The sequence below is a fragment of the Plecotus auritus genome, assembly GCF_963455305.1.
Source record: "Plecotus auritus genome assembly, chromosome: 6".
Lineage (NCBI taxonomy): Eukaryota > Metazoa > Chordata > Mammalia > Chiroptera > Vespertilionidae > Plecotus > Plecotus auritus.
Window position 1 is genome coordinate 67,782,023 of NC_137773.1, and position 26,901 is coordinate 67,808,923.

General features: G+C 39.0%; 1 protein-coding gene across 10 annotated transcripts in view; it reads right to left on the reverse strand.

Annotated features, from left to right (window-relative positions):
• Nucleotides 1-8,515: 8,515 nt before the first annotated feature.
• RAPGEF2 (Rap guanine nucleotide exchange factor 2) overlaps nucleotides 8,516-26,901 on the reverse strand; it is a 249,033-nt gene continuing 230,647 nt past the window's right edge. For 5 of the 10 annotated variants that reach the window (XM_080673715.1, XM_080673711.1, XM_080673712.1 and 2 more), the window contains 12 exons: nucleotides 25,509-25,892; nucleotides 23,601-23,812; nucleotides 23,136-23,259; nucleotides 22,505-22,528; nucleotides 21,267-21,490; nucleotides 19,684-19,884; nucleotides 17,789-17,941; nucleotides 16,799-16,921; nucleotides 15,378-15,603; nucleotides 14,257-14,816; nucleotides 11,486-11,791; nucleotides 8,516-10,604 (listed from right to left, as the gene is read on the reverse strand). In XM_080673715.1, coding sequence (XP_080529841.1) covers nucleotides 10,579-10,604; nucleotides 11,486-11,791; nucleotides 14,257-14,816; nucleotides 15,378-15,603; nucleotides 16,799-16,921; nucleotides 17,789-17,941; nucleotides 19,684-19,884; nucleotides 21,267-21,490; nucleotides 22,505-22,528; nucleotides 23,136-23,259; nucleotides 23,601-23,812; nucleotides 25,509-25,892 — 2,563 coding nt within the window. In that variant the 3' untranslated portion in view covers nucleotides 8,516-10,578. The remainder of the gene's footprint in view (nucleotides 10,605-11,485; nucleotides 11,792-14,256; nucleotides 14,817-15,377; nucleotides 15,604-16,798; nucleotides 16,922-17,788; nucleotides 17,942-19,683; nucleotides 19,885-21,266; nucleotides 21,491-22,504; nucleotides 22,529-23,135; nucleotides 23,260-23,600; nucleotides 23,813-25,508; nucleotides 25,893-26,901) is intronic. The other 5 variants (XM_080673714.1, XM_080673720.1, XM_080673719.1 and 2 more) reach the window with 2 other exon arrangements.

A 26,901-nucleotide genomic window follows, 5' to 3' on the forward strand; every position in this document is an offset into this window, starting at 1 on the left:
CTTTCTAACTGCAACAGCAGCAAGTGGCTTACCTCCCTGTGCCTCCACTTACTTATCTGAAGAATGCTGAGAACAATATTTTCTACCTTATAGGGTTGGAACAAAACCTATCCCTAAATAAGGTATGCTTAGGCCAGTGCCTAGCACACAGAAAAGGCTCAATATACACCCACTCTCATGTAGGCTGTGTAGACACATTGATTCGGGATTTAAGATACTGTCTAAATGTACTAAAAGCACTTTTAGTACAATCGTGGCATAGAAAGATTTCTATGGGCTGCAATACACATAATGCTGTGCAGTTCTGGTTGACAAAAGGTGTTATTTAGTTAGACTAGAAAATCAAAGTAACTCTCAGAGTCTACAGCAAGCAAAAGACTGCCTCTGCTGAGAGAGAAACTCCTGTACAATAGATGTTGTGTCCCTAAATCTCCAGGGTGAACTTTTTGTTGTTGTTGTTAATCCTCACCAGAGGATATTTTTGACACTGATTTTTCTAGAGAGAGTGGAAGTAAGGGGGAGAGACAGAGAGAGAGAGAAACATCAAAGTGAGACACATCGATTGATTGCTGCCTGCATGAGCCCCAACTGGAGGCCAGGGATTGAGCCTGCAACCCAGGTATGTACCCTTGACCAGAATCGAACCCACGACCCTTCAGTATGCAGGTCAACATCTAACCACTGAGCAAAAATGGCCAGGGTCAGGGTGAACTTTTTGAGTGAATTTACCATTTGACAGATGGTTTGCTATTTCTAGTCAGAAGCTGTGACAGTCTGGGCTCTGGGCAAATGGGATTTGGTGCATACATTCTAGTCTGACCTGGATCATTCCAGAGCTGTGTTGGGTCAAGAATCAAAGGATCTGCCCAGCCGGAGTGGCTCAGAGGTTGAGCATCAACCCATGCACCAGGAGGTCGCTGGTTCCATTCCTGGTCAGGCAAATGCCTGGGTTTCAGGGTTGTCCCCCAGTAGGGGGTGGGCAGGAGGCAGCAAATCAATGCTTCTCTTTCATCCATGTTTCGATCTCTCTCCCATTACCTTCCTCGCTATAAAATAAATCTCACCCACATTCTTTCATCTTTTCCAGAATAGAGTGATCAATCTTTCCAAATGTCACCACAGAAATTCAAACTGGAACCCTTAGTGCCTTTGGAAATGTAGATCACCTTTTCAGCTCAAGTTTAGGTAAAGGTCATAAACTGCTTCTCTAACTCTGATCTCTTGGCCATCTCATAACTTAAAACCAGGTTTTTTTGTTTTGTTTTGTTTTGTTTTACATTCAGATAGAGGCATTCCCATGACCTCTAATTGGACCAACAGGATTTTACTATTAAATCACTTCTGTATTTAGAAATAAAAAATTACCATAACAAAACAGGGATGCTATTTTATACCAAGTTTCCCTAAACTTTTGACCTGGGTGCATTTGTGAGTGAAGAAGGTGAGAGAAAAAAATACAACTAACTTTCTTCCAGCAGAAAACTTTTTAGTTGTCTAATATTCAGAATTAGTGACCCTGACAGCTTAAAAAAAGAAGGGTCAAAAATCTGCATAGTGAAAGACATCCCCTGCTGTGAACTCTGAAAGTGATGTATATGAAATAAAGGCAAATGTACTTGCTGCAGGACCCCAGGCATCCTTTCTATAGAATACAACCTGAATGGCGCCTGCTGGAGTTTTCCAATGCCTTCTCCTATTTCTACCACCACTGGCTGCTGCCTCTACTCAGTATACTCATCCATAGAAACCAATACCCGCCGTACATACTTCATAAAGATTTTTGAGGAACAGATGATAAGAAATACGAGCAGAATATTGAAAGTCCAAACTTGTATTTGTTATCTTTGTGAACAAAATGTAGTCATTTTATTCTATAAGCTTTTTTCTTTTCCCAAAAGTGAAGAGAAATTACTGAAGCTTCACAGTAGGTTAGAGTTTGTTGGCAGCATGGGGGAAGGGTTTTGGAAAAAATAGAACAATGTATAAAAAAACCACAGTTGTCTAAAATAATTCAGAGCATTGAAAAAAAAAAAGACAAATAGCCTGGCCAGTGTGGCTCAGTGGTTGAGCATGGATCCATGAACCAAAAGGTCATTGTTTCGATTCCCAGTCAGGGCACATGTCTGGGTTGTGGGTTCAATCCCTAGTAGGGGGCGTGCACGAGGCAGCCGATTGATGTTTCTCATCAATGTTTCTTTCCATCTTTCTATCCCTCTTTCTTCCTCTCTCTCTAAAATCAATAAAAACATATGTTTAAAAAAGAAAAAAAAAAGACAAATAGTGTTTGTGTAGACAGAGTAAGAGGAGAGATTGAAGAAACAGACAAGATTCAGATCTTGAGCATGGTACCAGACCAAAGAGGTCCGTTTGCCTGCGTGTATGAAAACCCAATCAAATGCGAACAGGAGTTTGCAGCCAAGAAAGTAGAGGTTTATTAATTGAGAAAATGGTGTCAAGCCTGAAGTCATTAGGTGAGCTAATGCTCAAAGACCTGGCTCCCCAATGGCTTCCAGGGGATGGGTTGGTTATATAGGGGGAAATATTATTCACGATGGCTAAAGGAGTTGGGGTATGGGCTCCCTGATTGCTTGGGGCCAGGGGACGGAGAAGTTGATCATTGTATCAGGTTCTGATGTCAACCATAGCATTGTTCTGTCTGGTTTCATGAGGGTGTGGTCTGTAGGGTTCTTCAGCTTTATTGGGTCTGGGACTGAAGTCAAAATGTTATCTTTAGCTTGACTGAAACTCTGTTTCTGTGATCAGCAGATCCGAGGCTTTCCTTTAATTTAATTTAATTGTTTGTTTGTTTATTAAGTATGTTTTCATTGAATTTTTTAGAGAGACAGGGAGAGGGATAGATAGAAACATCAATGAGAGAACATTGATTGGCTGCCTCCTGTATGCCCCTATTGGGGATGGAGCCCACAATCTGGGCATGTGCCCTGACTAGGAATTCATCTGGTGACTTCCTGGTTCATGGGTCAGTATTCAACCATTGAGCCACATTGGCCAGGCTAGCTCCATTTCTTTAAATGACCCTTTCTCCTTTCAGTCTTCTTGACTCATACTGGCCTTGTCCAGTCTACTGGCACCATGACTCACTTGCCTCCTTCCTTTCTTTCACCTTTGAAGCCCTTAGGACAAGCATGTCAAACTCAAAGGCTAACATGGGCCAAATAAATGAGGCATGAGGCCTATGGGCCGCGAGTTTGACATGCTTGCCTTAAGACATCAGGTTCTGGTCAGCATCAAACTTTCTTAAAAATAAAAAGCCTTAGATCTGTTGATCAAGGGAACAGAATTTTGGTCAAATTAATAACATCTTGACTTCAGTTGTGTTTCAGCCCCAGGCCCATGAAGCAGAAGGACCCTGCAGACCACACCCTCATGAAACTGCCAGAAGCCAATTCCAGCATGTCATAATTGCAAGAGTTTCATCAAAAGGTTGATGGAACTTAGGGACTCAACAAGGGCTGAGTCACATATGTTGTCACCTGTTGGAATGGCTAAAGGCATTTCCCCCAAACCTGAATAGGATGATTGTTAGCTGCCAGACAGCTCAGGGCATCTTAATCTACATGTTATTGCCTCCTACTGGCCAAACACCTTAACAGCCATAGGCTATTCCCCATTCTGACAATGCTTCTGTATAGAAACCCTACCCTTTGAAGTGTATCTCCACCTTACCTTAGGACAATTTGTGTTAATAAAAAGCAAGGGGTCCTGAGACAAGAAGAACTTAGCTCCTTCAGCCAGGCTCCTCTGACCCCCAATGCCTTTCAAAATTATCTTTCATCTTTGGACTCCTACTTAATCTAAGCACAGCCTTTCTCCAGATTGCTGAACCCTTCTTAATGCTGGAACAAGAACCCAGGCATGAAACTAGATAGAATGATGCCATGGCTGACATCAGTGGCATAGCATAGGAAATCCATGAACAAGTGGAGTAGGGAAGGCAATGGTGAGAAGAAGGAACTATTTTATGGTAGAAATAAATTAATAAAATACTCAAAGGAGAGGAAAAAAACTCCACAATTGATATTATTGATTTCTATCCTAATTTGTCCCCCAAACACATTTAAAATGTGGTGGTTTGAAAATCACTTAAAGCTCATGGAAGCTTGGAAACTTCAAGCTTTACACTCACCAAATGCCTTCGTGTGGCTGTCACCACGGGTGGAGTCTTCCTATCTGGGTGGACCAAGCTTGACTTATAGACATAGCCCAGCCTTCCCAGCATTTAGAGGCTGGAGGGCAGTGGCATTCCACAGTCATGAGAGAATTAGTTCCTCAAAGAATCAGCTGCTCTAACGTGACCTCCCACTGGGAGTCCTTGATTACTGTAAAGAGGGAAAAGGGCCAGCTTCCGGTAGCGCCACAAGGAAGGAAGGGGAGTCTCACTTAGAGTAACTGGTCAGATTAAATCAAAAGTTCAAGGCGGATACTGTGTAAGGCTGATAAATTCTGGGTCCCTTTCTGAGAAGAAGGGAAAAAAAAATTAAGCATTTATTAATATTTTGTCTCTTAATAGAGATATTTATGTAAATTCATGGGTAATTTGCTTCCTCCTGAACAAAGGAAATTTCAAGTGAAGTGAGCTTGTTGAACTTATTCCACTATTCCAATAAAGGCCCTCTCATTTGGCGGAACTCTGAGGATCTCATACTCCATGGGAGTAAAAGAAAACATTTCAATTTCTTAGGTACAATCATACTTGACTGACCTTAAAAGACACTTGAAATCAGAGGTAAACCACTCTGAGCACAAACCAGATAAACTCTGGATGCAGCTATCATGTGCAAAATTATGTACTTTAATCTTCAAAAATTATGTACTTATTGTTAAATAAGCTTATCTGGTAACTACCAAAATCAGAGAAAAGAGACAATCTTTTGCTGTTATCATAAGTATTCAATACATGGGACACGTTAACTGTTATGAATGGGAAAAATCTCAGTGCCATTCCTACAATTCCAAAGGAGTGGGGTTTTTCTGTTTCCCAAGGGCTCTGCTCTAACCATTTTTGTCAGCATTTTAATTTTGAAAAGAAATGTTTGCCATATACTCAAATCTGAATAATCAGTTATTCTTTTAGCAAAAAAAAAGTGAATATAATAGAGTCCTTTCTATTTTTTTCTACTAAATGCCAGGAAATATAACAAAAAGACATTTCTTTTAGTGATTTTTCTCTCATTATAGTGATAATTATGTTGTCAATAAAGCTAATGAAGTCTCACCAGTACTGGGCAGAGTTATAGAGGTCCTTCAACAAATGCATGTTGGCTGATTTTGATTGTCCAACTTATCTGTGTAATTTGGGCCCTCTAGGGTACTTGATAAGCTATTCATTTATGTAAACCTTTATAATATTCCAGGCACTGTTCCAGGTGCTGAGAACAGAGTGGTTATCAAGAGAGAATACACAAAGTACAGAAATGGCTCTCCAATCCTGGTTTCAAGAAGAATAAGAAGAGTTCACAGCGAGTTGTTCTGAGACTGGGAATTCATTCAGGTACAATAAGGACATCTCATTTGGTTGCTCCCTAAGAAATAGGTGTCTGTTCCACTCAGATTTGAACACTACTCGTACTTTTGATCAATCATTTTCTTGACTTCACAGACCCCCTCTTGTTCATAACTTCTGCATACTCATGACTTCTACATATTGACTTCATTGAGTACCGCTTCCGCTCGTCTTTGCATTTGCACAGAAAATCCCCAGAGGATGTGATGAGCTCAATCAAGTTGGTTGAAATTCTCCTAATGCCTCCGTGCTCAGTCTAGGACCCTCTTATAGATTGCTGGCACGCCTACATTGGCTACTCTTGGGCCAGGCATCTCCTTTGATCCAGCTGTAATCAAGGCTGCTGGATAAGATAGATCATCTTAGGGCCACTCAGTAAGTTTTCCCTATACCCTGAGAAATGAGACACTGCCAAAAGAAGACTGTAATTTGAAGTTAACTCAGTTCACTTGAGGGTAATCTGTAAATATACAGCATCTAGAAAAGTGCTTATTCATAGTAAGTGCACAATATGAACGAAATTAGTTCATTAAACTTTGCTGTTGAATACCTTGGACTAAATTTATTTCATTATTATCTCTTCTATAAAATTGGTGATTTGATTCTAAAAATTTACTTCTGATATTATATTCCATGCTTAGGTGATTTCCCCCATAATGAAAATTGTTATGACCTTATTGGTTGCCCATGAAATAAAGCCTTTTCTAAGATTCTTTAACCTTGGATGCAATGTTTTGATCACCTCTATAAATTTTCCTATTATGTAGCCATGACATTGTAAAAACTGGGTGATAAGTGTAATTTCAAACATAGGCAGACATTTTACTGTGCTTGCCTGCCTTGTATTTGGCTAAAATGTGAATGTTGAAAGAAGTGCACTAACATTATTTTTCAGTTCCATTGAATGTTTGCTCTCACTCTAAACTGGGTAAATTCTCATTCACTTTACGGTCCTTAGAAGTGTCATGCCGCCTGTGTTGCACTCTGCCCTACTCATTTCCATTATATTGCCCTTTTCCAACCTCTCTTGTTGACATTTTTAGTGAATATTCACAAAATCATTTGCCTCTCTAATCCACAACTTGACCCTTCAGCGGCTGCACTTCCTTTATTCTTTGAATAAACTATTTTTAAAATGTATATTTTTATTGATTTCAGAGAGGGAGGGAGAGGGAAAGAGAGATAGAAACAATGATGAGAATCATTGATTGGCTGCCTTCTGTATGCCCCACACTGGGATCGAGCCCACAACCTGGGCATGTGATCTGCGCAACTGGGAATCCAACAGTGACTTCCTGGTTCATAGGTTGACATTCAACCACTGAGCCACACCAGCCAGGCCTGAATAAGAACAGTATCATGGACTCAAGGACTCAGAGAGCTGCCTATTTTTCTTTGGCACATATAAAAGTGTAATAATGCACTGAGAAATACACTAGTACACACACCTAACAAGTGTGTTAATACACACATTCTCAGCAGCTTGCATCATCCAAGAACATTTTGAAAGATATTTATCAGTGAACTGGAGACAAATTATATTAAAGCATAGATGAGCATAAACTCTATACACCTTTATAGAGGGAAAAGGATCACAGTTGAGGAAATATTTGAAGGCCTTTAAACGGTATATATGAAAACAAGACATGGTTTGGTTGGCCTTCTTGATTAGGGAGAAAGCCTCAGATGTTTGCCAACACTTTCTACAACATTCCAAAAAAACTTGGCAAAGTTCTGCTATTAACATGACATAGATTAAACTCTGTCACTGTTACTGATTACATCTGATGAGCACATATTTCTTGAAACCCTGAAACAAGACAAGTCCTTTGCTACTTAAAGATAATCTAAAACCTCAAAAGGGAACAGTAGTAACCCTGCCAATTTGTCATTTTCCTGTTTTCAACACAGAATACAAAACGTGATGGCAAAGAGGTTATTGTTCAGGACATCAGATTCTTAATTATTTTTCCAAACAGACTTGAGAAAATTAAGCTTTTTGAACAGCAGAAACTTATAGGGCATTGCATTAAAAAGGGGATAGGTTCTTGTTTTGTTAGGCGTGTTCCAGGGTAATGGCTTTTAAGTTGAAAAGATGATAGAGGAGAGCACACAACACACATATACACACAGTACCTTCATTTACAAAAAGGTATGGTTGAAGCCACTGGTTTTATCCTCTAATTGTCCAGATTTTCAAAATTTACTTACCAAGTCTGCTAGCACAAATGCCTCGGAAAGATTTTTAGGTTTGGCCAGTGGCCACATTAGTATCAGGAGCCAATTCCTGATCCCTTTTCAGACTTCCACCCATTTTCTCCCGTTTGGTGCCTGTGCTCCTGTATGTTCCACTCCGACCTCTGAGGCTTCCCAGTGAATGGTGGATAGTCCTTTCATTTAGGTCTGCTCGAGGCTAAAAAACGAGTCCTTGATTTCTAAGTGTATTTCAATAGGTTGCTGCTTAACAAACTTTTACTTTTTTAAATATAGGTGCCCTTCTGATAGATTGAAATAGTATTCATACTTACAACCCCTGAGAACTCAAAGAGACGGAACAATATTTTATGTACCCATTAGAAGTCCCAAATCATTAGCTGAATTGTAGTATTGGTGGTCATGATCTTGAATTTCTGTTTAAGTTCTCTGAGGTCCTTTCTCAGAATGTATACTGGGGGACAAAATATTAGGTCCCACAGCTATTTTTATTGGAAAAGGTTGAGAAGAGACAAATGCTCTGTAGATATATAGTGATACCATCTGCATTTTTCACTGAATCTCAAGAAAACTGTAAATTCTAAACATGGCTTGGCCTGTGTTAACATTAATGATATTAATTTCTTTTCTAAGAGAGCAGGCTATTGGACAGTTTGGGGCTACACAGGCCAGGTCTCCTCAGCTTCCCAAGGATTTGCCCCTACTGTGAGAACCAAGGGCTTTCTTGCCCTTTGACAATAAAAAGCATGCACAATTCATTAAGAATATAGACAAGGCTTTATGTTATATTTATTTATTTTCCAGCTTATACAAACTGGATGTAGAAGCATAAACATAGTACATTTCTACCATCTTCAACAAAAATATAACCAATATGTACAATTATTGTATTAAAAATACAAAAGGGATACAGACTCCACCAATGTCTTTCTAAAAGACATACAGGTACAAGTAGTATCAAAAGTATGAGGAAATCACCAGTTAATTGTACATTCTGCACGTGACATCACAGAGCGAACTGAGATTAGCAGTCCTATGTTCTACGCTTACTTAATGCTTAGATAACATTTGTGCAACTTGTGGTAGAGTTAGATTTCTGTCTTTCTATATGCACATGAGGTCCATAGCCTATATAATAAAACTGGCAAAGAATGCATATTACATGTAAAATTACAAATGCTTAATTGACAATGTAATATATAAGCAAGTAGACAAATGCCATGAGACAAGAGAATTATTAAATAAAGCACTGACATTGTTTGATACAGTGAAAAAACACTGCATTTTGACTCTCTTTAAAATTTGAAGCTATTTACGTTTCTCTACTGATCAATATGATCAGCTGAATTTAATGGAAAAAAAATCCAAGACCAGCAGTTCCTCACATTTGAGTACTACTCGGATTGGCAGCCTTCACTTTTCCGGAGTCTGTGCAAAAACAACACAAAAATAGAGTGGAGGGATCATTTCAGTCATTATAGGGTTAATAGCAGCTGTGAGCAGGTGGTTGCTACACTTAGGCCTTCTCTATCCATCGCGTGTCCATTAAGCCACTTCCAGGTTAGTCTTCGGTGACTAACCCCCCCTGGCGAAGGCTGGCATCTCCCACCAGGTTTGGGATCTTTTGATCTTTGATCACGGTCAAGGCTTGTTTAGTCCCTAATGCCAATTCAGTAAAGGGAGGCTGTCTTGAAAGAGCAGTACTAACAGCTGGCATTAGCTCCAACATCCCAAGCTGCTTTCACTGCAATGCTATCCAGTTATAAACGTTTCTCTTGAAAAAAAAAAAAAAAAAAATCCCTAAAACTAAAATGAACAAAAATCAAAGAAACATAACTTAAAAAGGGGGGGGGGGGTTGCCATCCATGTCAATGGAGCAGGACACACCCTCAAACGACACTGTCCTGCACTCCATAAGGCTCAGACACAGGACACCAGAGTCCTATTTCCCTCCCCTGGCCATGTGCAAACAGTTTGACAGGAGAACCCCACCCACTGGGGAAGGAGTGGAGGGGTGTCTTGGTATCTGAGTGATTGGCTAACAGTTTATACTTCTCCAGGATAGGGCACTTCACAGGGGAGGCCTGAAGGACACGGGAAGACAGGGCCCCACGCCAGGTCTTCCCTTCTTCTTGCTGTGGCCACACCCTGTCCGGCATATTTGGTTTTTGTTTTTGTTTTTTTTTTTTTAGAAACCCAGGCTGGCAACCCTACTTAAAGGTTCAAAATAATACTGTAATTATTAAGTGGATATAACATTGACTCTCTGAACACAATCTTTAAACTCATTAAAAAAAAAAAAAAAAAAAAGGAGGACATTGTAAACAAGTGGACAAGCACTGTCCTCAAAGGATTTCATTGTTTTTCTTTGTCTTCCTTGGTGGGTTAAAGGCCCCGAGAAGTTCGATGGCTAGCTTTTCTCATTATCCCAATGAGACCAAGTGCTAGGACTGGATTGAAATCTAAAAGGAAGATTTAAAAACAATCTTTCCAGGCATTGAGAAGTGCAGCCGGGGTGCATCCTCTTGTGGTGATGATCTTGGAATGTGGAATGATACTGTGTGACGTGGCAGGCAGCAACAGTGGGGACTTGAAGATTGCTGCACTGTGCATTTCAAGCAACAAAGTCTGAAAAGTGCCAGGGCAATTTCTTCACAGTATTTCACATGCAAAGGGGAAAGGAAGAAGGGGAGAAGAAGCCCCATGCTGCTTTTAAGGCAGGGAAGGAGGCAAACTGGTCCACCATCCTCAGAATGTGAGTACCAAGGCCCGGATGCTAGGGACGTCTTCTTGTGCTCTCCTTGCGGGTGGCTCACTCTGGATCCAGAAAAGCCTGTGCCTCAAACAGCAGATACTTGTTCATCTTCTGCAAACACAACCAGGAAAGAGAGAGAAAGTGATGAGCAAGTAAGTCCCTCTGGTGCTGAGAGGATATGTTTGCTGATGTGCTTAAGAAAAATACCTTAGCTCTCCTTTTTAGTATACCTCACTTAAAATCCTTGTCTTTTTCTCTAGGTGATGATTATTAATAATAAACACTTTAAAATAAAGTATATATGAAGCCTATTTAAATATATACACACAGTATAGACAATGAATCTATTTAATAATGAGTTCATTGACACAAGTTTTAAAACAGCATGTGGCTTTTTAAATAATACACACCTCCATAAAAAAAGTCTAGAAGGATACATAACAAAATGTTAACAGTGGTTATCTGCAAGTGACAGGATTCTAAGTAATTTTCATTGATCCTGTTTTGCTTTTTTCTATAACGATTATTTGTATACCAAAACATGTTCAAATCAAAACTTAAAAAAAGAAAGGAGATCAGGTGCATGATCTCCCTCCTCCTCCTCAATATAGCTTGAGGAAGGATTGTAGAAGGAAGGCAAAAGAGTTATAGAGAATTATATTTCTCAGACTGTCATTTGGAACTCATTAAAAGTCCAAGTATAATCTTTCCACAGAACACTGAGAATTAGGAGAAAAACTCAGCCATGTACACACTTTATTCATTTGACCAATTTTGCAATCTTTGGTATTTCTTGAGACCTTTAGAAAACACACACACACAGAGTAGTCAAAAGCTTAACCCTAAGTTTGGAACTCTTCACTATAAAATGTGCAGAATATGGCTGAAGACACAAGAGATCACAGCGTTAGGAAAGCACAAACGCCTTGGCAAGCTTACAGGCAACATAAGGGAACACATCTAACTTTACGGTTTTAAGAATGAGTATGTACCGTCCTCCTCGGTAGAAAACCCTTGAGACTGATAGGGGGCGAGGCGCGGGTCGCACTCATTGGGTTTATGCCACTGGGGCTTGTTCACGGGCCTGCCAGCCCCGGGATGCGCTTGTGGCTGCGGGGCAGGGGAGGGCCCAGCAGCCTCAGAGGGGCGGGCGACCATCCGAGATCTCTGAAGCGCCACGTTGTAGTCGGGAGGTTTCCTGGTCGGATGGGAATGCCCTTCTGGGAAGTCAGTGATGGGGATCCCGATGTAGCCTGGAGGAGTGGGCGGGGGCTCTCGATACCTGCCCTCCTTCCGCGCTGTAGTGAAGACAAGGCACCAGCCATTAAAAAGTGCTGTGGAAGAATACTTCATGCACCAATGCCCATAAAAACCGATAAAATAATTATTAAGAGCACACACAGTATAATAGCAAATGTGATTCTGTGTGATATGAGACAAATACAGAGGTGGGGGACATGGTAGGCAGGGGAATGGATGTTGACTAAACCAAATATTCACAGTGGTTATCTCTGTGTGGCCAAATAATGGGTGAGAGAAGCTACTAGGCAGGTTCAGCTCCTTTAACTTTGAATGAACTACTTCAAAACTTGTCTAAACTATAAAATAATAATAAGACTAACACCGAACACTTGGTTTACTGTAGAGATGAAGCAAGGAGAGAACATAAAAGGTACCCAGTACTATGCCTGCATCATGTTGGCATACTGTGCCTGGTGCAAGTTCCTTCCTCTCTCCCTGCCCCAGGGACAGGGCAGGCAAACCCTCTCCGCTGGGCATTTTCCTCATCAGGCAGAGCATCAATTCCACATTACTTCAGGTCTTGGGCCCACTTTGAAACACAGTGAAATAAAATACTTTTCTAACCAGAGTCCCATTATGCTTACTTTACACTAGTTCAAGAAAATAATAGTTGGTCAGTAGCGGCAGCCAGGAGCTATGGGCACTTAGAAGCATCTCTCAAAGCAAATCCCAGGGGCGCTTGGCAGCTACGCCATCTACCTGTTGAACCAGGGCCACTGCTCTCGACAACTGTCAGATCAACTTCTTCGACTTAGAAATGCTAATGATCAATTTTTTTAAAAAAAAATTGGGAAAGTGGTACCAAAAATGATGCAAATTTAAAAACACTAAAACTATGTGTAAGGTATGTATTCCTCTTAAAACCCTGTTATTAATATTATTAATGTTCATAACCTAGAACAAGAAATCTGTAAAGGCAAGTAAAAATCAAAGTTTTATTTTCCATTTAAAATTTTATTTTTACTTTTATTGATTTCAAAGAGGAACGAAAAGGGAGAGATAGAAGCATCAATGTTGAGAGAGAATCATTGATCAGCTGCCTCTTGCATGCCACTCATGGGGGATCGAGCCAGCACCCTGGCCAGTTAGTGCCCTAACTGGGAATCCAACTGTGGCCCCCTAGTTCACTGGTCAATGCTCAACCACTGAGCAACACCAGCCAGGCAAAGTTTTATTTTCTTGAACTTTCTAGACTCAACTGTTAGGAACTAAACATTCTTCTTTCCTTTGCATCAATAAGTCAGATTATTAGTTTATTAAAAGAAAGTGCTTTAAAATTTGCAACCTAAGAATAGGTATTAATAGTTATCTCCTTATTCATCTGGAAAGCATATTAAGTTTGACATCTCCTCATGACTATTTACATGATAATTACAATTTCCCAACAAATAAAAATGATGTCTGTAATGATTACACTCCAGAATTTCTCACTCTATATTATTTTTTTTTTAAAAAAAATGTTTTTATTGGTTTCAGAGAGAGGTAAGGGGAGGGAGATAGAAACATCAGTGACAGAGAAACATCAATCGGCTGCCTCCTGCACACCACCCCTCCACAGGCGATGGAGCCCGCAACCCAGGCATGTGCCCTGACCAGGAATCGAACTGGCAACCTACTGGTGCATGGGTCAATGCACAACCACTAAGCAGCAATGGCCGGGCTCTCATTCCATATTCTATAATGTGTTTTTACACTTCAATTCTATAGACATTACATATGCCACAGAAAATTCGTCTGGATACAACTTCACAATAGAAATAGCAATAGCAAAACAACAGCATCTTCCATGCATTTATCAATTACTATCTGGGAGCTGTTCTAAGTGCTTCACAGAGAATTCCTTTAATCCTCACACCAACTGTATTAGTAGAAATTACTAAACTCATTTTACAGATGAGGAAACAGACAGTGCGTCGCCCAATGCCACAAAGCTAGAAAAGAAGCAAAACATTCCAATCCCAATCCACCTGACTCCTAAGCTCTTTCTCATTACGATCTCTCTTAGCACCCTTTCCTTGGTTCCATAAAGCATAGGGAGAATTTGTTTAGCACGGAAACCATTTGTCTGCATAACAAAATCAATAGAAGATTTTTAAATATGCAAAGTATAAAGTTTTAATTACAATTCAAGGGAACAAAATAGAATAATAAAATATTTAAAAGCTTCAATTAAATACAAATTCTTCCTCTACAGAGAATGGCCATCCTTCTTGATAATTTTCAGATAAAAAGATCAATATGAGACCAGAATATAACCATACGATAACCTACAGATTTTGTTAGCCAAGGAATGAATGTACACTGTGCTAGAAAATATAGATATGTACCCGACCACAGGACCTACGCTCTTAACCACTATTCAGCAATGAGGAAAATAAGGAAAAGAACCACAAATACAATTTTACTTTTGAAATAAGTTAAAGCCACAATCCAGACTGGACAAACTCCCCAATAAGCTTACCAATAAGTCCCTTTGCAGTAGTTGGTGTCACAGCTATGTGGGCAGGCATGGGGACAGGCTTAGTTTCTTCTGTGGTCACAGGTGGCATGCTGCTGCTCTCAGCTTCAATGGAGACATCTTTGCCACCCCTCCGCTTTATTGTGCCTGTATCCCCTTCTGAGTCTTCTCCCCAGTAGCCCGTGGAAGAGGCCCAGCTTGCCCGGGATTGGGCTTGTTCAAGACTCTCTCTACTTTGATTCTGCCGGTTATACTTTGTGCTATGATCAGAAAACATCATTTGGTCCATATGGCTGCTTGAGGCCCAGATACTTGCAGGATCCCCTGAATAATCGAAGTGAGTGTGCCCGAATGGAAGTGTTTCCCAGCTTCTCTGGTGCTGGATGGTCTGGATATTATCATGGGAACCACTTGAGCATGAGGTCCAGCTCCCACGGCCACTGTCGGCAGCATCGAGAGAAGCGCGATCCCCCTGGTCTTGGGAAAGCTCCTCTGTGCTTGGAGAAGAAATTACTGTTGCTGTAGCATATAAGCCCCGACTCTCAGACATTGGTGCGTAGGACCTAAGTGGTCAAAAGACATGAGAAAGCAAAAGCAAGACTGTTAACTGATACATCTATGATAAGACCAAAATACCTTTTCCTAGAAAGGGGCTTTCTTTCACCCCAGGGAGAAGATGAAAGCACCACTGAATTGCTATGCACTATAATGGGGCCATTTCTGCCATGACCAATTTTCTCACCTTGTCATCACCATCAAATAAATGTAGCGGGAAAGAGTAAGTACTTGCTTATAATAAAGGAACACAGTCCTTAAAAAGCTCAATATAATCTGATTATTTCAAGAGCAAAGCTCATACAAAAGAATTGAGATGCATCGGAAAGTCACCCTCTGCCTTCAGCACAGAATCACTATGTTCCAATAAAAATAAAGCTAACTCTGAAAAGCACAACAAAAATAACATGGTACTTACTAATCCAGATACTGTGAAAATTAGTAACTGGGATGGGAGAAAAGTTCTTAGGCATTATGCAAAACAAATGGAAATACACATCTAGAAAAAGGACTTGTTTTTAAAAGATGAAAGACAGGATGTAAAAGAACACTAAAGAAAAGGCGTCTACCCTAAGCTGTATTGATCGGGCTCAATCATGGTCCTCCTCTCCATCCTGCCCACGCCTAGGTTTGTTTCCACGATGCTGACAGAATGCCTCTGGCGCCTCTCATCATGCAGCGAGACGGGCACCGAGTCAAAGGAAGAATTGCTGACAATACTGGATCGTGAAGAAATTTCACTGTGACCAGAATCTGAAAAATTATCCACAGTACCACTGGGAGCCAGAGTATAGCCTGCATGGGAAATACAACCACATTAATTAGACGCTATAGGTTTATAACATAAAACTGAAGTCTTCCAAAGAGAAGCAAATACCAAATGCAGGCCAAAGCTATCACCACTAGAGTGGGGAAAAATGCATTTTACTTGGAGAACAGGTGACTAAGACAAAGTAAATTTATACTCAAATGAAGCTTGACTTGCTTACTGAAAGTTTAGAGAGGGAAAAAGAAAATACTGCTATATGATCCAGGAAGTAAGGCAGAAATCATGGTGCTGGTCAACTATTCTTAGCTCCCTTAAATACAAATTCAACTATTGTTAGTCTATATAAAAGACCATGAAGAATAACCATGATCAGATTTTAAAGTATATTTTTTGCAAACTGCAAAGTCAGTAATCTTGTTTCCAGTTTTTAGAACTTTATGGCATAGAATAATTCAACAGGAAATATTTATAATTTTAAGCTGGTAAATAAGAAAAAGCAATAAAACCTGGAAAAAATCTTTGGGTTTCTGTCATTTGGTTTTTTAAGATTAACAATATATTGGACAAATCGCATAAAAGCCAGTAGTTTTAGAAGATGTAATGTACAAATCTCCATTTTCTCCCTAGACCATCACTTTAAAATGTCTAAAAAGATGTCTGTTTTTTGACCTGAACAACCCTTAACTTGCCTTTGTTGCTAAAAATAATTTTGAAAGTCACAAAAAATATCTTGATATTTTAATAAAAAACAAACAAACCCAAATCTTCTTTCTCAGTACTCCTTTCTTTTACAACATCACTAAGGATCTCATATTACTTAAAATATTGACTTTACATGATTATATGTATGCAATGCCATTTTTCAATGCCACTTACCTGATAAAAAAGTTAAATCTAGGATACCTCAATGTTGTTCATTTATTCTCTAAATCCTACTTCCCCATCCTTTGAGTAACTTGTTAATTCCTGATTTATTTTTTAAAGGTTGCACAGGTCTTGGTAAGATTTAATGTGTTCATCTAGGAAATGTCTTTTTATAAACCACACCAAAGTGCTGACAGACAAGGTCTAAAACCTTCCCTAAACAGTCTGTTTAAAAAAAAAAAAATCTCTAGAAAATAATCACTCAGATGGAGCACTTGACATTTAGAGGAATGCTCCCATTTTCCTTTACTGAGATGATTCCTCTTTCCCACCCGTCTTTGGTTCTATAAACCCCACCTATCCCATAGGTCCGTGGTGCATTGTTATTCTTGTTACTGTTCTCACTTCCAAGAGAAGAGGAGGAACTGGTTAAGTCCAACTGCCCGGAGCCAAAAGATCTCAGCTGACTGCCACTGCCACCTGACAACAGGACGAGAAAAGAATTCAGATAGATCCGTTTAACAAGAACAGTAGAGGCTGATGCCCACACAAAACGCACAGATGTCTGAAATATCTATAAAGTAAAGCAGAAGAGGTATTTGTCAATTCAGTGAAATCTCACAATTTATTAATCTTCTTGGTCTCCTTCTAGAGAAAACTCTCTTAGCCATTTACTACTAGTTTATACCCATTCAATGAAAGGGTAGACAGTTGCTAAAAATAAAGCCTCTTTTGCAATCCAGAACTCATTGTTCAGTATGAGTTTTGATATATATGAGAAGGGAAAAAAAAAAGGGGGGGGGGCAGAGAAAGTAACCTGGAGGGTTTTGTGGCAGATCTATTATTCTAATATAAGAAAGCATCAACTTAAGAAGAGACTGACTGCCTAAAAACTAATCTTTTTAAAAATAAAAAGATGTAGAAACAAAGAAGGTAATCAAGACCCATGTTAATACAATGAAAAAATAAATCAGGAAGGTATTAGTTTTTCTTATGTTTTTAAAGCTTTCTACTCTGTAATTGTTATATAATCATATTTAAGTTAGAACAACTTTTAGTATAAAAAGAATTATTTCCACAATCACAATCAATAAAACATTTAAATTTATTTTTCGAAGGCTTTATGTAATTACTAGTATAAGTTTAACGCTACTTACTATAAAAGTAAACATACCAAAAAGTCTTCCAAATTTGTAAACTGAGAAGAAAAAACCCATTGGTTGTTATATATTAGATCATTTTAGATGACTCTACAATGTAAAAATGACCTAATATATAACTCTGAAATCTATTAGAGCTGAAATATATAGATTGCTATAAAGGGAAATAAGAAGTAATTTAATCTACCTTTCCTTGGAGAACTTTGTGGAGAAGTGGGAGGAGAAGAAAGTTGTGAAGACGCATTTGATATCGTGTCTTCTGCTTGTTTCTTGTGTCGTTCCAGACTTCCTTCTTCAGACAAAGAAAGGATTTTCTTTAAAGCTTGTGGAGAGTTTATGCCTTTAAGAGAAAAAACAAACAAACAAATATGTATTTTCAAAACTGAAAAAAATAACATTAATAACTAAAAAACTTTGTGTTAAGATTTAATATTACATTTAGATTCAAGCTATTTACAATTTCAATGGTCTTTGTACTCTTCACAATATAGACAGCAAGCTTAAAGAAGGCATAAGATAGCCCTAGTTTGGTTTCTGGTTGACCTCTGCCAGAGTCTAGAGATGGACCGTTTTTGGGTCTAAATCTTAAAGCAATCACCATCTTTATTCAACAATATGTTAGACAATAAAAAAAGAATATTTAATACTAAGAAGTCAGGTGTGAGTTGGAAATAGGTATTTTGATGTTATTGGTTGTATTAGAGCTCAGGTGAAGTGGAATGATGGGAGAAAAGTCAAGAGTCAAGAGCTAAAAGGAAGCAGTAAGAAAAGCAAATAAAAGAGCTCTAAGGAATTCCATTCAGTTAATATTTGCTCAAATAAATAGATGAAAGAGAATGGAGAAGCCGACACAAGAAAGTAGGTAAAAGACCATAGAGGAAGGTTGACAGACAGTCAGAAGGGAGTGATCTCGTGTCAAGTGTGAGCAAGTAAAATGAGGGTTGGTGGGAAAAAAAGGGTAATATATGCCAATATAAGGTGATTTAAAGAAAGGAAAAAATTTAGCGACAGAGTCACATTAAAATGTTTTACGAAGTAAATATTATGAGGCATTCTCAATTACCTTACTTTGAAGAACCAAAAGATATTTGGGAAAGCATTATATACTGAAACTATCTCAGTAAAACGCTAGTTTTAATGTTCTTAACAGAATTCATTAAAAAGGAAACAATGAAATTTAACAAAGATCTAATCCTTCATTTTAACTCATGTGTTTGATGTTGTTTTAATACAATCTTTTCAAAAATCACTTTGAAAGCAAGATTTAAAAAAAATATGTATTTTTATTGATTTTTATCGAAGGGAGAGGGAGATAGGCATATAAATGATGCAAGAGACTCATATAATTCCATAGCCGATAGAAAGCAAACCAATTTATTAGGGCAATTAAATGCTGTATGTATCGTGTGTTAATATTAAAACCAACTCAATTACATATCAGCAGCCTCCTGCATGCCCCCCACTGGGTATCAAGCCTGCAACCCGGACATGTGCCCTGACCAGGAACTGAACCATGACCTTTTGGTTCCTGGGTCGATACTCAACCGCTGAGCCATACAGGCTGGGTGCTATCCTTTTTTCTTTTTTTAATTTTTTTTATTATTATTATTCTATGTAGGAGAAATATACTACTACTCAACCTCTCCTGTAAGGTTGGCAGCCCTGAGAACTCCTTTCATGTAGCATGTTATGGAGGTATTCCTGCTCCCAAAGGAATGAGGAGCAGACATATTTCCACATGCAACTTTAAAAAAAAATTATTAACATTGTTTTCTTTCATTCATATATTTATTCATAAAATAATTTGGCTGTATGGAGATATTTTTGAGCTTGCTGAGTAGACACCATGAGCAAAGGTCACCCTCCTGAGTGAAGAGCACGATTAAATGAGATACTCTGTAAAATCAGTACCTTCCACTGATTCAAAGTTTAACTTACTAAACACCAATGCTTTATTAAGAGATAATAATCAGGGGGAGACTCAAGAGTATTAGACAAAGTTATCCAAGACAAGCATTTCCCCCTAATCTGAAAAACATGACAGTGAGTAGCACCACAAGGGGACATGAGTTTATCACCTACCGAAGGGTGGGAGATCCTTGACGGGCACTTTCTTTCGGGAAGGATAAAGGGACACAGCAGGAACCTGCAGTCCTTGGTTGACTTTATGTGGTGGCTGCAGCTGCTGGGGCTGTGGCTGTGCTTTCTGCTGTGACCCTGCCCTTGGAGCCACTGGGGAGGTCTCAGTTTTGACAGGCTTCTTGTCACCAGGATTCTTAGGCACTGATAATTGTTTGGTTTGAAAATAGAACAAGAAATGTAAGAAGTTAATAGCTACATACAAGATAATTTTAGAACTGCATGAGCATTTTCTGCAGGTAGAATACTAAAACGTGTATCTTTTTTTCCTGTTGCCTACACAAAGGACAGAAAGGGGGTAAGGGGAGAACCTATAAAATTAGAAAAATATGGATAGCTTAACACATCATGTGTGTGCATATAAAACAACACAAGTATATCATAAAAACTACAATAGGAAAACTGTTAGAAATTATTTTTCTAAAATGGTGCCTGAAAGCCCTTGGCATATATAAGCTTAGTTTTTACTTAATAAATATATCTTTTTACTATCAAATTCTTTCTTCTAAGGGATAGAGTTATGTCGACTAACAGCAGCCGATACTGCTTGAGTGTTACACTAAGTGTATAATTCCATAGCCGACAGAAAGCAAACCAATTTATCAGGGCAATTAAATGCTGTATGTATCGTGTGTTAATATTAAAACCAACTCAATTACATATGCATACTTCCTGCAATGTACACAATAAGGGAGCTAAGGACGAGGGAGCTCAAGTAGCTTGCCTAAGGTGACCTTGCTGGGCTGAGGAACAGACAGGACGAGAACTCAGACCAATCTGACCTCAGAGGACAAGCGCCTCATCAGGAGGCCCAGAGCTTCTAGAATATTAGGGGTAAAGCTAAGAACTCGAGTTTTCTCAATATAAATATAACATTTATATTCTACAGAATGTGTTTTCAAACTTGCCCATACAAGACCCAGACATGTCCTAAATGGAAAATGCCTCTGTCTTACAGATTCAGATTTAAATGAAAAGTGCCCCCATTTCTAGCCTGGCCAGGTTTTTAACAGCTGGGACGCCTCACATTAGAGTCTGAGTTGTGCTTTGCTGTGTAGCAGAATTACTGCTTTCCATGGTAGCTGAACATAATGCCCAGTTCTGTCTGGGCTGAGGGGATAAAGGGCAGCCAGCATACCTAGTTGGGCCCTGCTCAGACTTGGTGGGCCCCTCACCCCTCTCAGGTTGTCCTTCACTTTGGAGGTATCTATGTGAGAATATAAGGGATGCAAATGGGAGACACATCACACATGTGGCCCCTGCCTGCATACTGGCTGTGTTGGGATGAAACCAAAACAACAGGCACCCTAAATAAGTCTCCGGTGTCATCCTCCCCACATTAACCCAGTTGGACACGAGGCCTAGCCTACGGCAGTGCTGGATGGTATTCAAGAGTAGCATTTAAAGTGTCCAGGCTGCTACTTCCCCCAGTGCATTAAGCCCTACTCTGTCACCACCTGCACCATCGCACAGGAAACACACCTGCATCCCCCCAGATCCCACAGCCATTTGAAGGGAACACTCACATGTGTTGGTTGCTGGCTCACACTGCAGGGATAACGTCTGAAGACTCTCCTCATCCATTTCTAGCTCCAAATTGGACAGGTACTGCTTCACTTTTCGAGCCATTTGGGCATCTTCGTAGAGCTTTTTGGCATTGAGAAAGGAACTACGACGTACCCGCTTTTTATGCCCACCTGTCTGAGCAACATCTAGCACTGTTGCGTTTGTACTACCCTGGCTGAGGGACCTGGAAGACGAAAAGGTAGATATGCAGCTCACTCTAGCATGGGATTACTTATCTCTTTGAAACGTGCCGAGACTTAGAAAAATACTCTATGTTCAAAGGTCACATGCTTTGTTCTGGTAAGTAAGCTGTTACAAAGAAATATAGAATAATAGGAATTACATTTTTTTAAAGTTAAAGAAGAATCCTGCACACATACATATATATGGTTCGGTGCCTGTTCTGTGCCAACTAGGAAATTCTACTTTTCATTCAAGGCAGTCCTCTCATAGAAGCCAGCAAATAATAATAATATAATTATATGTAAGAGCTCATGCAAGAACACCGCTATAATTGGGATTTACATTAAATTTATTTCTCCTAAAGAGGATGTTTTACATAGATTTAAAAAAATTAGCTAAATGTTTACAATTACTTTCTTATTCTTGGGTTAAATGTAGTGAGTTTCTAAAGTAATATGGTCAAATTGTTAATAAAATGGTCATGCAAATGTAAACATGTGTACAGAAACTAGCACATGAATTGTTAAGAATTATTTTTCAAAAGAGTTGGTTTATAGAATGAAAACAGTAGTTAGTTGAGCTGTAAAAAATTTAGTTTTAACACCTAGGGGCAGCGTTTATATTACATATATTTACTTCTCAAATATCTGTGCAATGAAATTAAAATTGCACAATTTTTCCATCTCACATCCCCTCCCCCCTCCTCCCACTTTAGGCTTTTCCTATTTCAAAACACAGAAATTATATTAATATAAAATCTTTCTGAAAGCTTCCAAGTATGTCTGACCTACAGTCCCCAGAACAATCATCAATCATTTCAAAGCTCTCATGGATCATGACCTCAAAAGCAAAAGCCCCAACAGATTAAACTGGAAATCAGTTTGCCAACTGAAATGCTGCTAGAGCAAGAGGGTTAAGAAAAAAATGCAAAGCATCAGGAAATACAGCAGGTAAGAAAACAATGCAATGAGAAGAATAAGAACTGGGTGTGGGTATGCAAGTTTCCACCACTTACCCCAGACTCCTCCATTTCTTCTTCCTGTAAGTGAGAGCCATGGAGATTGAAGCATGGGTGTAGAAAGAGACAGAAAGATCACAAGCTCAGAAAGAAAGGACTAGACTTCTGAATAAGCAGTATAAGAAGCCCACAAACATTAAACTGCATAATCACCTCACACACACAACTTGACCGGAAATATTTATGTGGCTCAAAAGACACATGTATTGTAATTTTTTGTTTTAAAAGGAGACTGACTCCTGTTCTCTCTTTCATGGGATTAATCATTTTTTACTATGCTGACAGCTAAATCCATCGTGTGCATATTGAAATGATGCTGTTTGGGTTATTTACATATTTTAGTTCATACTACCAATTATGAGTTTTAGCTCTACAAGTAATTGTTCTGAAAAATAAGGAACAAATAATTGTGCCTCATGTTAGATGAAAAATGTTTGAAGGACAAACTGTTTATACTGTTGATAGAGAATAAGATATTTATTCCACATTAGAGCTCAGTGGAGATTCTCTGCATGACCTAAGAGAATTTCTGCCAAGCTACAAATATAAATAATTCAAATTTCCCTCATTATTAGCTAAACTCAACCTTCTCTAATCCCACATGTGCCACTGAAGTTGACACACTCACCGAGTCCTGAACATGAGGGCAGGGTCCATGTTAACTGAAGCCATTCGGCCAACATGACGAATTTCTTTCGCAATCATCCTTAGTTTCTCAAAATTAACCAGTCCATCGACTTTTGAGTCATTTCCTACAGTTGGCAAAGGAGAAAAAGGGAATCACTGGCGTTTATTCTCTTTTTAAAAAAATTGTATTTCCTAAATTTTATTTTTCAATTACAGTTGACATTCAATATTATTTTATTATAGTTTCAGGTGTACAGCACAGTGGTTGAATGATTATATATTTATAAAGTGATCCTCCCAACAACTTTAGTGCCCACTTGGCACCATAGACACATAGTACAATATTACTGACTACAGTCCTACATCCCCTTGACTACTTTGTAGCCACCAGTTTGTACTTCTTAATCCCTGACGTTTATTCTATGCTTCCGCAAGTGAGGGAAGAAATCCTCTACTTTGCATTTACCTTCATGAAGAAACGTGAGATCCTTCTTGATAACTGGAAATAGAGGGATTATGGGAGGTTGTAGGTTTTGACTATTGAGGACATTGCGATATTTTGCCATGTTTCTGGAAGGATCGAATAGGTCTTGGAGATCCTGAAATAGCTTTTCATATTTATTGGGAAGTTTTTCCCAGGTGGTTCGCAGTCTTGCTACTGGTGCCAGGTTTAGGCCACTAAGAGGGAAAAAGGAAACGTGGTAGAAAATTAAATTAGCATATAGCACCTTTGTGTGTATCCTAGTTATACATAACAATTTACAGAAACATTCCTAAGAAACTATTACTAACGCCAGGTGATGAGAATGGAAGATGGAAGCAGGATCAGCATCAGGGGATTTTGTTTACTCTTCTTCCCTTTGTACCCTCCTGATACGTTTACTATGAGCAAAACCACTAAAATGAAAGTATCATGAGGACAGAATTTTGTTTCCTTGTTTATCTTTATACATAGAGCAGTGCTTGGCACATAACAGACTGGCCAAACATCTTAACAGTAATAAAGTAAAACAAAAGCCATAATAACAATGAGAATATGGTAAAACTCCTAGACAGAGAAAATGACTAATTTAATAATCACCATCAACATCAATATAAATTGTTTCAGCTTATAGTTTCCTCCAGCCTCAATCTAAGCAATCAAAAGGAAAAAATAATGAACATTTCCTGGGCATCTGCACTGTGCTGGCTGATGGAATTCCACATACATTACAGCAGTCCACCCCTTACCCACTGTTTTGCTTTCCATGGTTTGTTACCTGTGGCTAACTACAGTACAAAAATATTCAATGAAATAATCCCAGAAATAAGCAATAAGTTTTAAATTGCATGCTGCTCTGAACAGCATAATAAAAATCTGATAAATTCTGGCTCTGTCTCTTCGGAACGTGAATCATCCCTTTGTCCAGCCTGCCATGCTGTATACGCCCCTTGCCCGTTAATCACTTAGTAGCCCTCTGGGTTATCAGATCAACTGTTGCAGCATCAAAGTGCTTGTGTTAGGTAACCCTTATTTCACTTATTAATGTCCTCATAGCTATTCACATAACTTTTATTACAGTATTTATATATATAAAAGCCAAGGGACCGGAACGCCGGAACCACTGGAAAGACTAGAACAACTGGAACAACCAGTCGCTATGACGTGCACTGTGGCCGGCCAACCGGCCCAATCAGGGGGCGGCCCCTCCCCCTGATCTGCCCCCCTAACCCCGATTGGGGGCGGGGCCTGCTGGCCAACCTCCCGCAGTCCCTCCCCCCGCTGCCGGCCTTGCCCAAATGGCTCCCATCGGGGCAGGCTGGCCGGACCCCACGCGTGCATGAATTCGTGCACCGGGCCTCTAGCACTGTTATAATTGTCCTATTTTATTATTAGTTATTGTTGTTAACCTCTTACTTTGCCTAATTTATAAATTAAACTTTATCATTGGTATGTATGTACAGGAAAAAACATATGTAGGGTTTGGTACTAGCTATGGTTTCAGGCATCTACTGGGGGTCTTGGAACGTATTCCCCATGGATAAGGGGGACTACTGTATATCATTTAATCTGCTCCATAACTCTTTAGCAAATTGTTATTTTACAGAGAAATAAACTGATGTTCAGAGAAGTTCAAGTAATTTTCCCAAGATTACAGAGCTAAAAAAAAAAAAAAAAAAAAAAAAAGTAGATATAAATTTTCTGGGCTCCAAATCAGCATATAGGAAATTTTTAAAATTCAAGATCAGGATCCAGATTCCGAAAAAAAGAATTGTTCAGTATAATTCAATTAAAAAATGACTACACTTAGACAAATTAGATGGTGTTCCTGGTTTGATATATATTTCTAACCTGCAAAGTGAATTGAATCTTAAGACAAGTATGTTCTCTTACCTGATGATTGCAAACATTGAGTTAAAATTCTTGCATTCCCTACAGTGGAGTGCTATCTTGATGAAATGCTTAATGATCTTCATCCTCTTCAGCTGGTTTGTCTCTCTCAGAATTTCAGACGCTACCCAAAATGTTTCCTGGTTAATGACTTCTTCAAATTTCTTCAGGTTGGCACAGCTGGTTTTTGATTTCAGTTTAAATAAATCATCTATGTATTCAGTAGGTTCAATGTTGCGGAAGAGTTCAAAATTTCGCATGGAGAGTTGTGTGGCAACTTCCACAGTACTGAGCTGCAGTAGGGAAATTTGACTCTCTCTCAACAACTCCTGAGCATCTTCATCTGAACAAAGGGTTTCTGTTTCCATGTTGTTTTTCAAGTAATATCTATAAAAAAAACATAGAATTCAAAGCCTAAGCAACAGTCTCATGATATTCCTTAAAAGAACACTGCTATTTTTTTATAGAACATTTGAAAGAACACTGAATCGAATGACAGAAGAATTATTTGACTGTAAGAATGTAGCTGCTGCCCTGGCCAGATGGCTCAGTTGGCTGGAGTGTCGTCCTGTACACCAAAAGGTTGTGGGTTCGATTGCTGGTCAGGATACATACCTAAGTTGTGGGTGGGTGCATACAGGAGGCAACCAATCGAGGTTTCTCTCACATCAATGTTTCTCTCTCTCTCTTTCTCTCTGAAAATCAGTAAAATCATATCCTTGGTGAGGACAAAAAAAAAAAAGAATGTAGTTGCTGCCTCAGTCACCAGATCATAGAACCACCTATTCAGAAGTCATTGATGAAAATTAACAAATCACATGGACTTTCGTGTGCACCAGTTGTAATTCCTTTTTCTCTTGTCCTTCCTTGATTTCTATATTATTTTACCTTTTTTTTTGCTGAAAATAATTAAACTAAAATTTTCAGTTTAAATAAAAGAATAGGCTCTAAGGAGGAAGCGGGAAGATCAGACACAGGTCATGGTTCTACTTTCCCAGAGAGAATCTGTGGCTATTGATAGGTTCATACTGAATCAATCCCAGTTTAGTTATTCAAATACCAAAAAAAAATCTATAAGCTATTTCCCCCCTATTTGATCCAACAAGTAGAACAAAGCTAAAACAAGATTTTAACTGTTAAATATCGGATTTTCACAAAAACCCTACCAGTAAGTAGGGCAGACATTACTCCTATTTTTCGTATGAGGAAACAGAGGCTACCAAAGATCAATGACTAATTAATACTGGTTGCAGGAACTCAGAGATAGTGCTCCTTTTGTTTTGTAAGCAACTTGTTGAAAATAGAATCCAGATGTTTGATTTTTTTAAAACAGATGCATTCCCTACGTCAAATTTCATAAAAGAAGCAACAGAATGAGTACAGAGGGAGTTCTGCC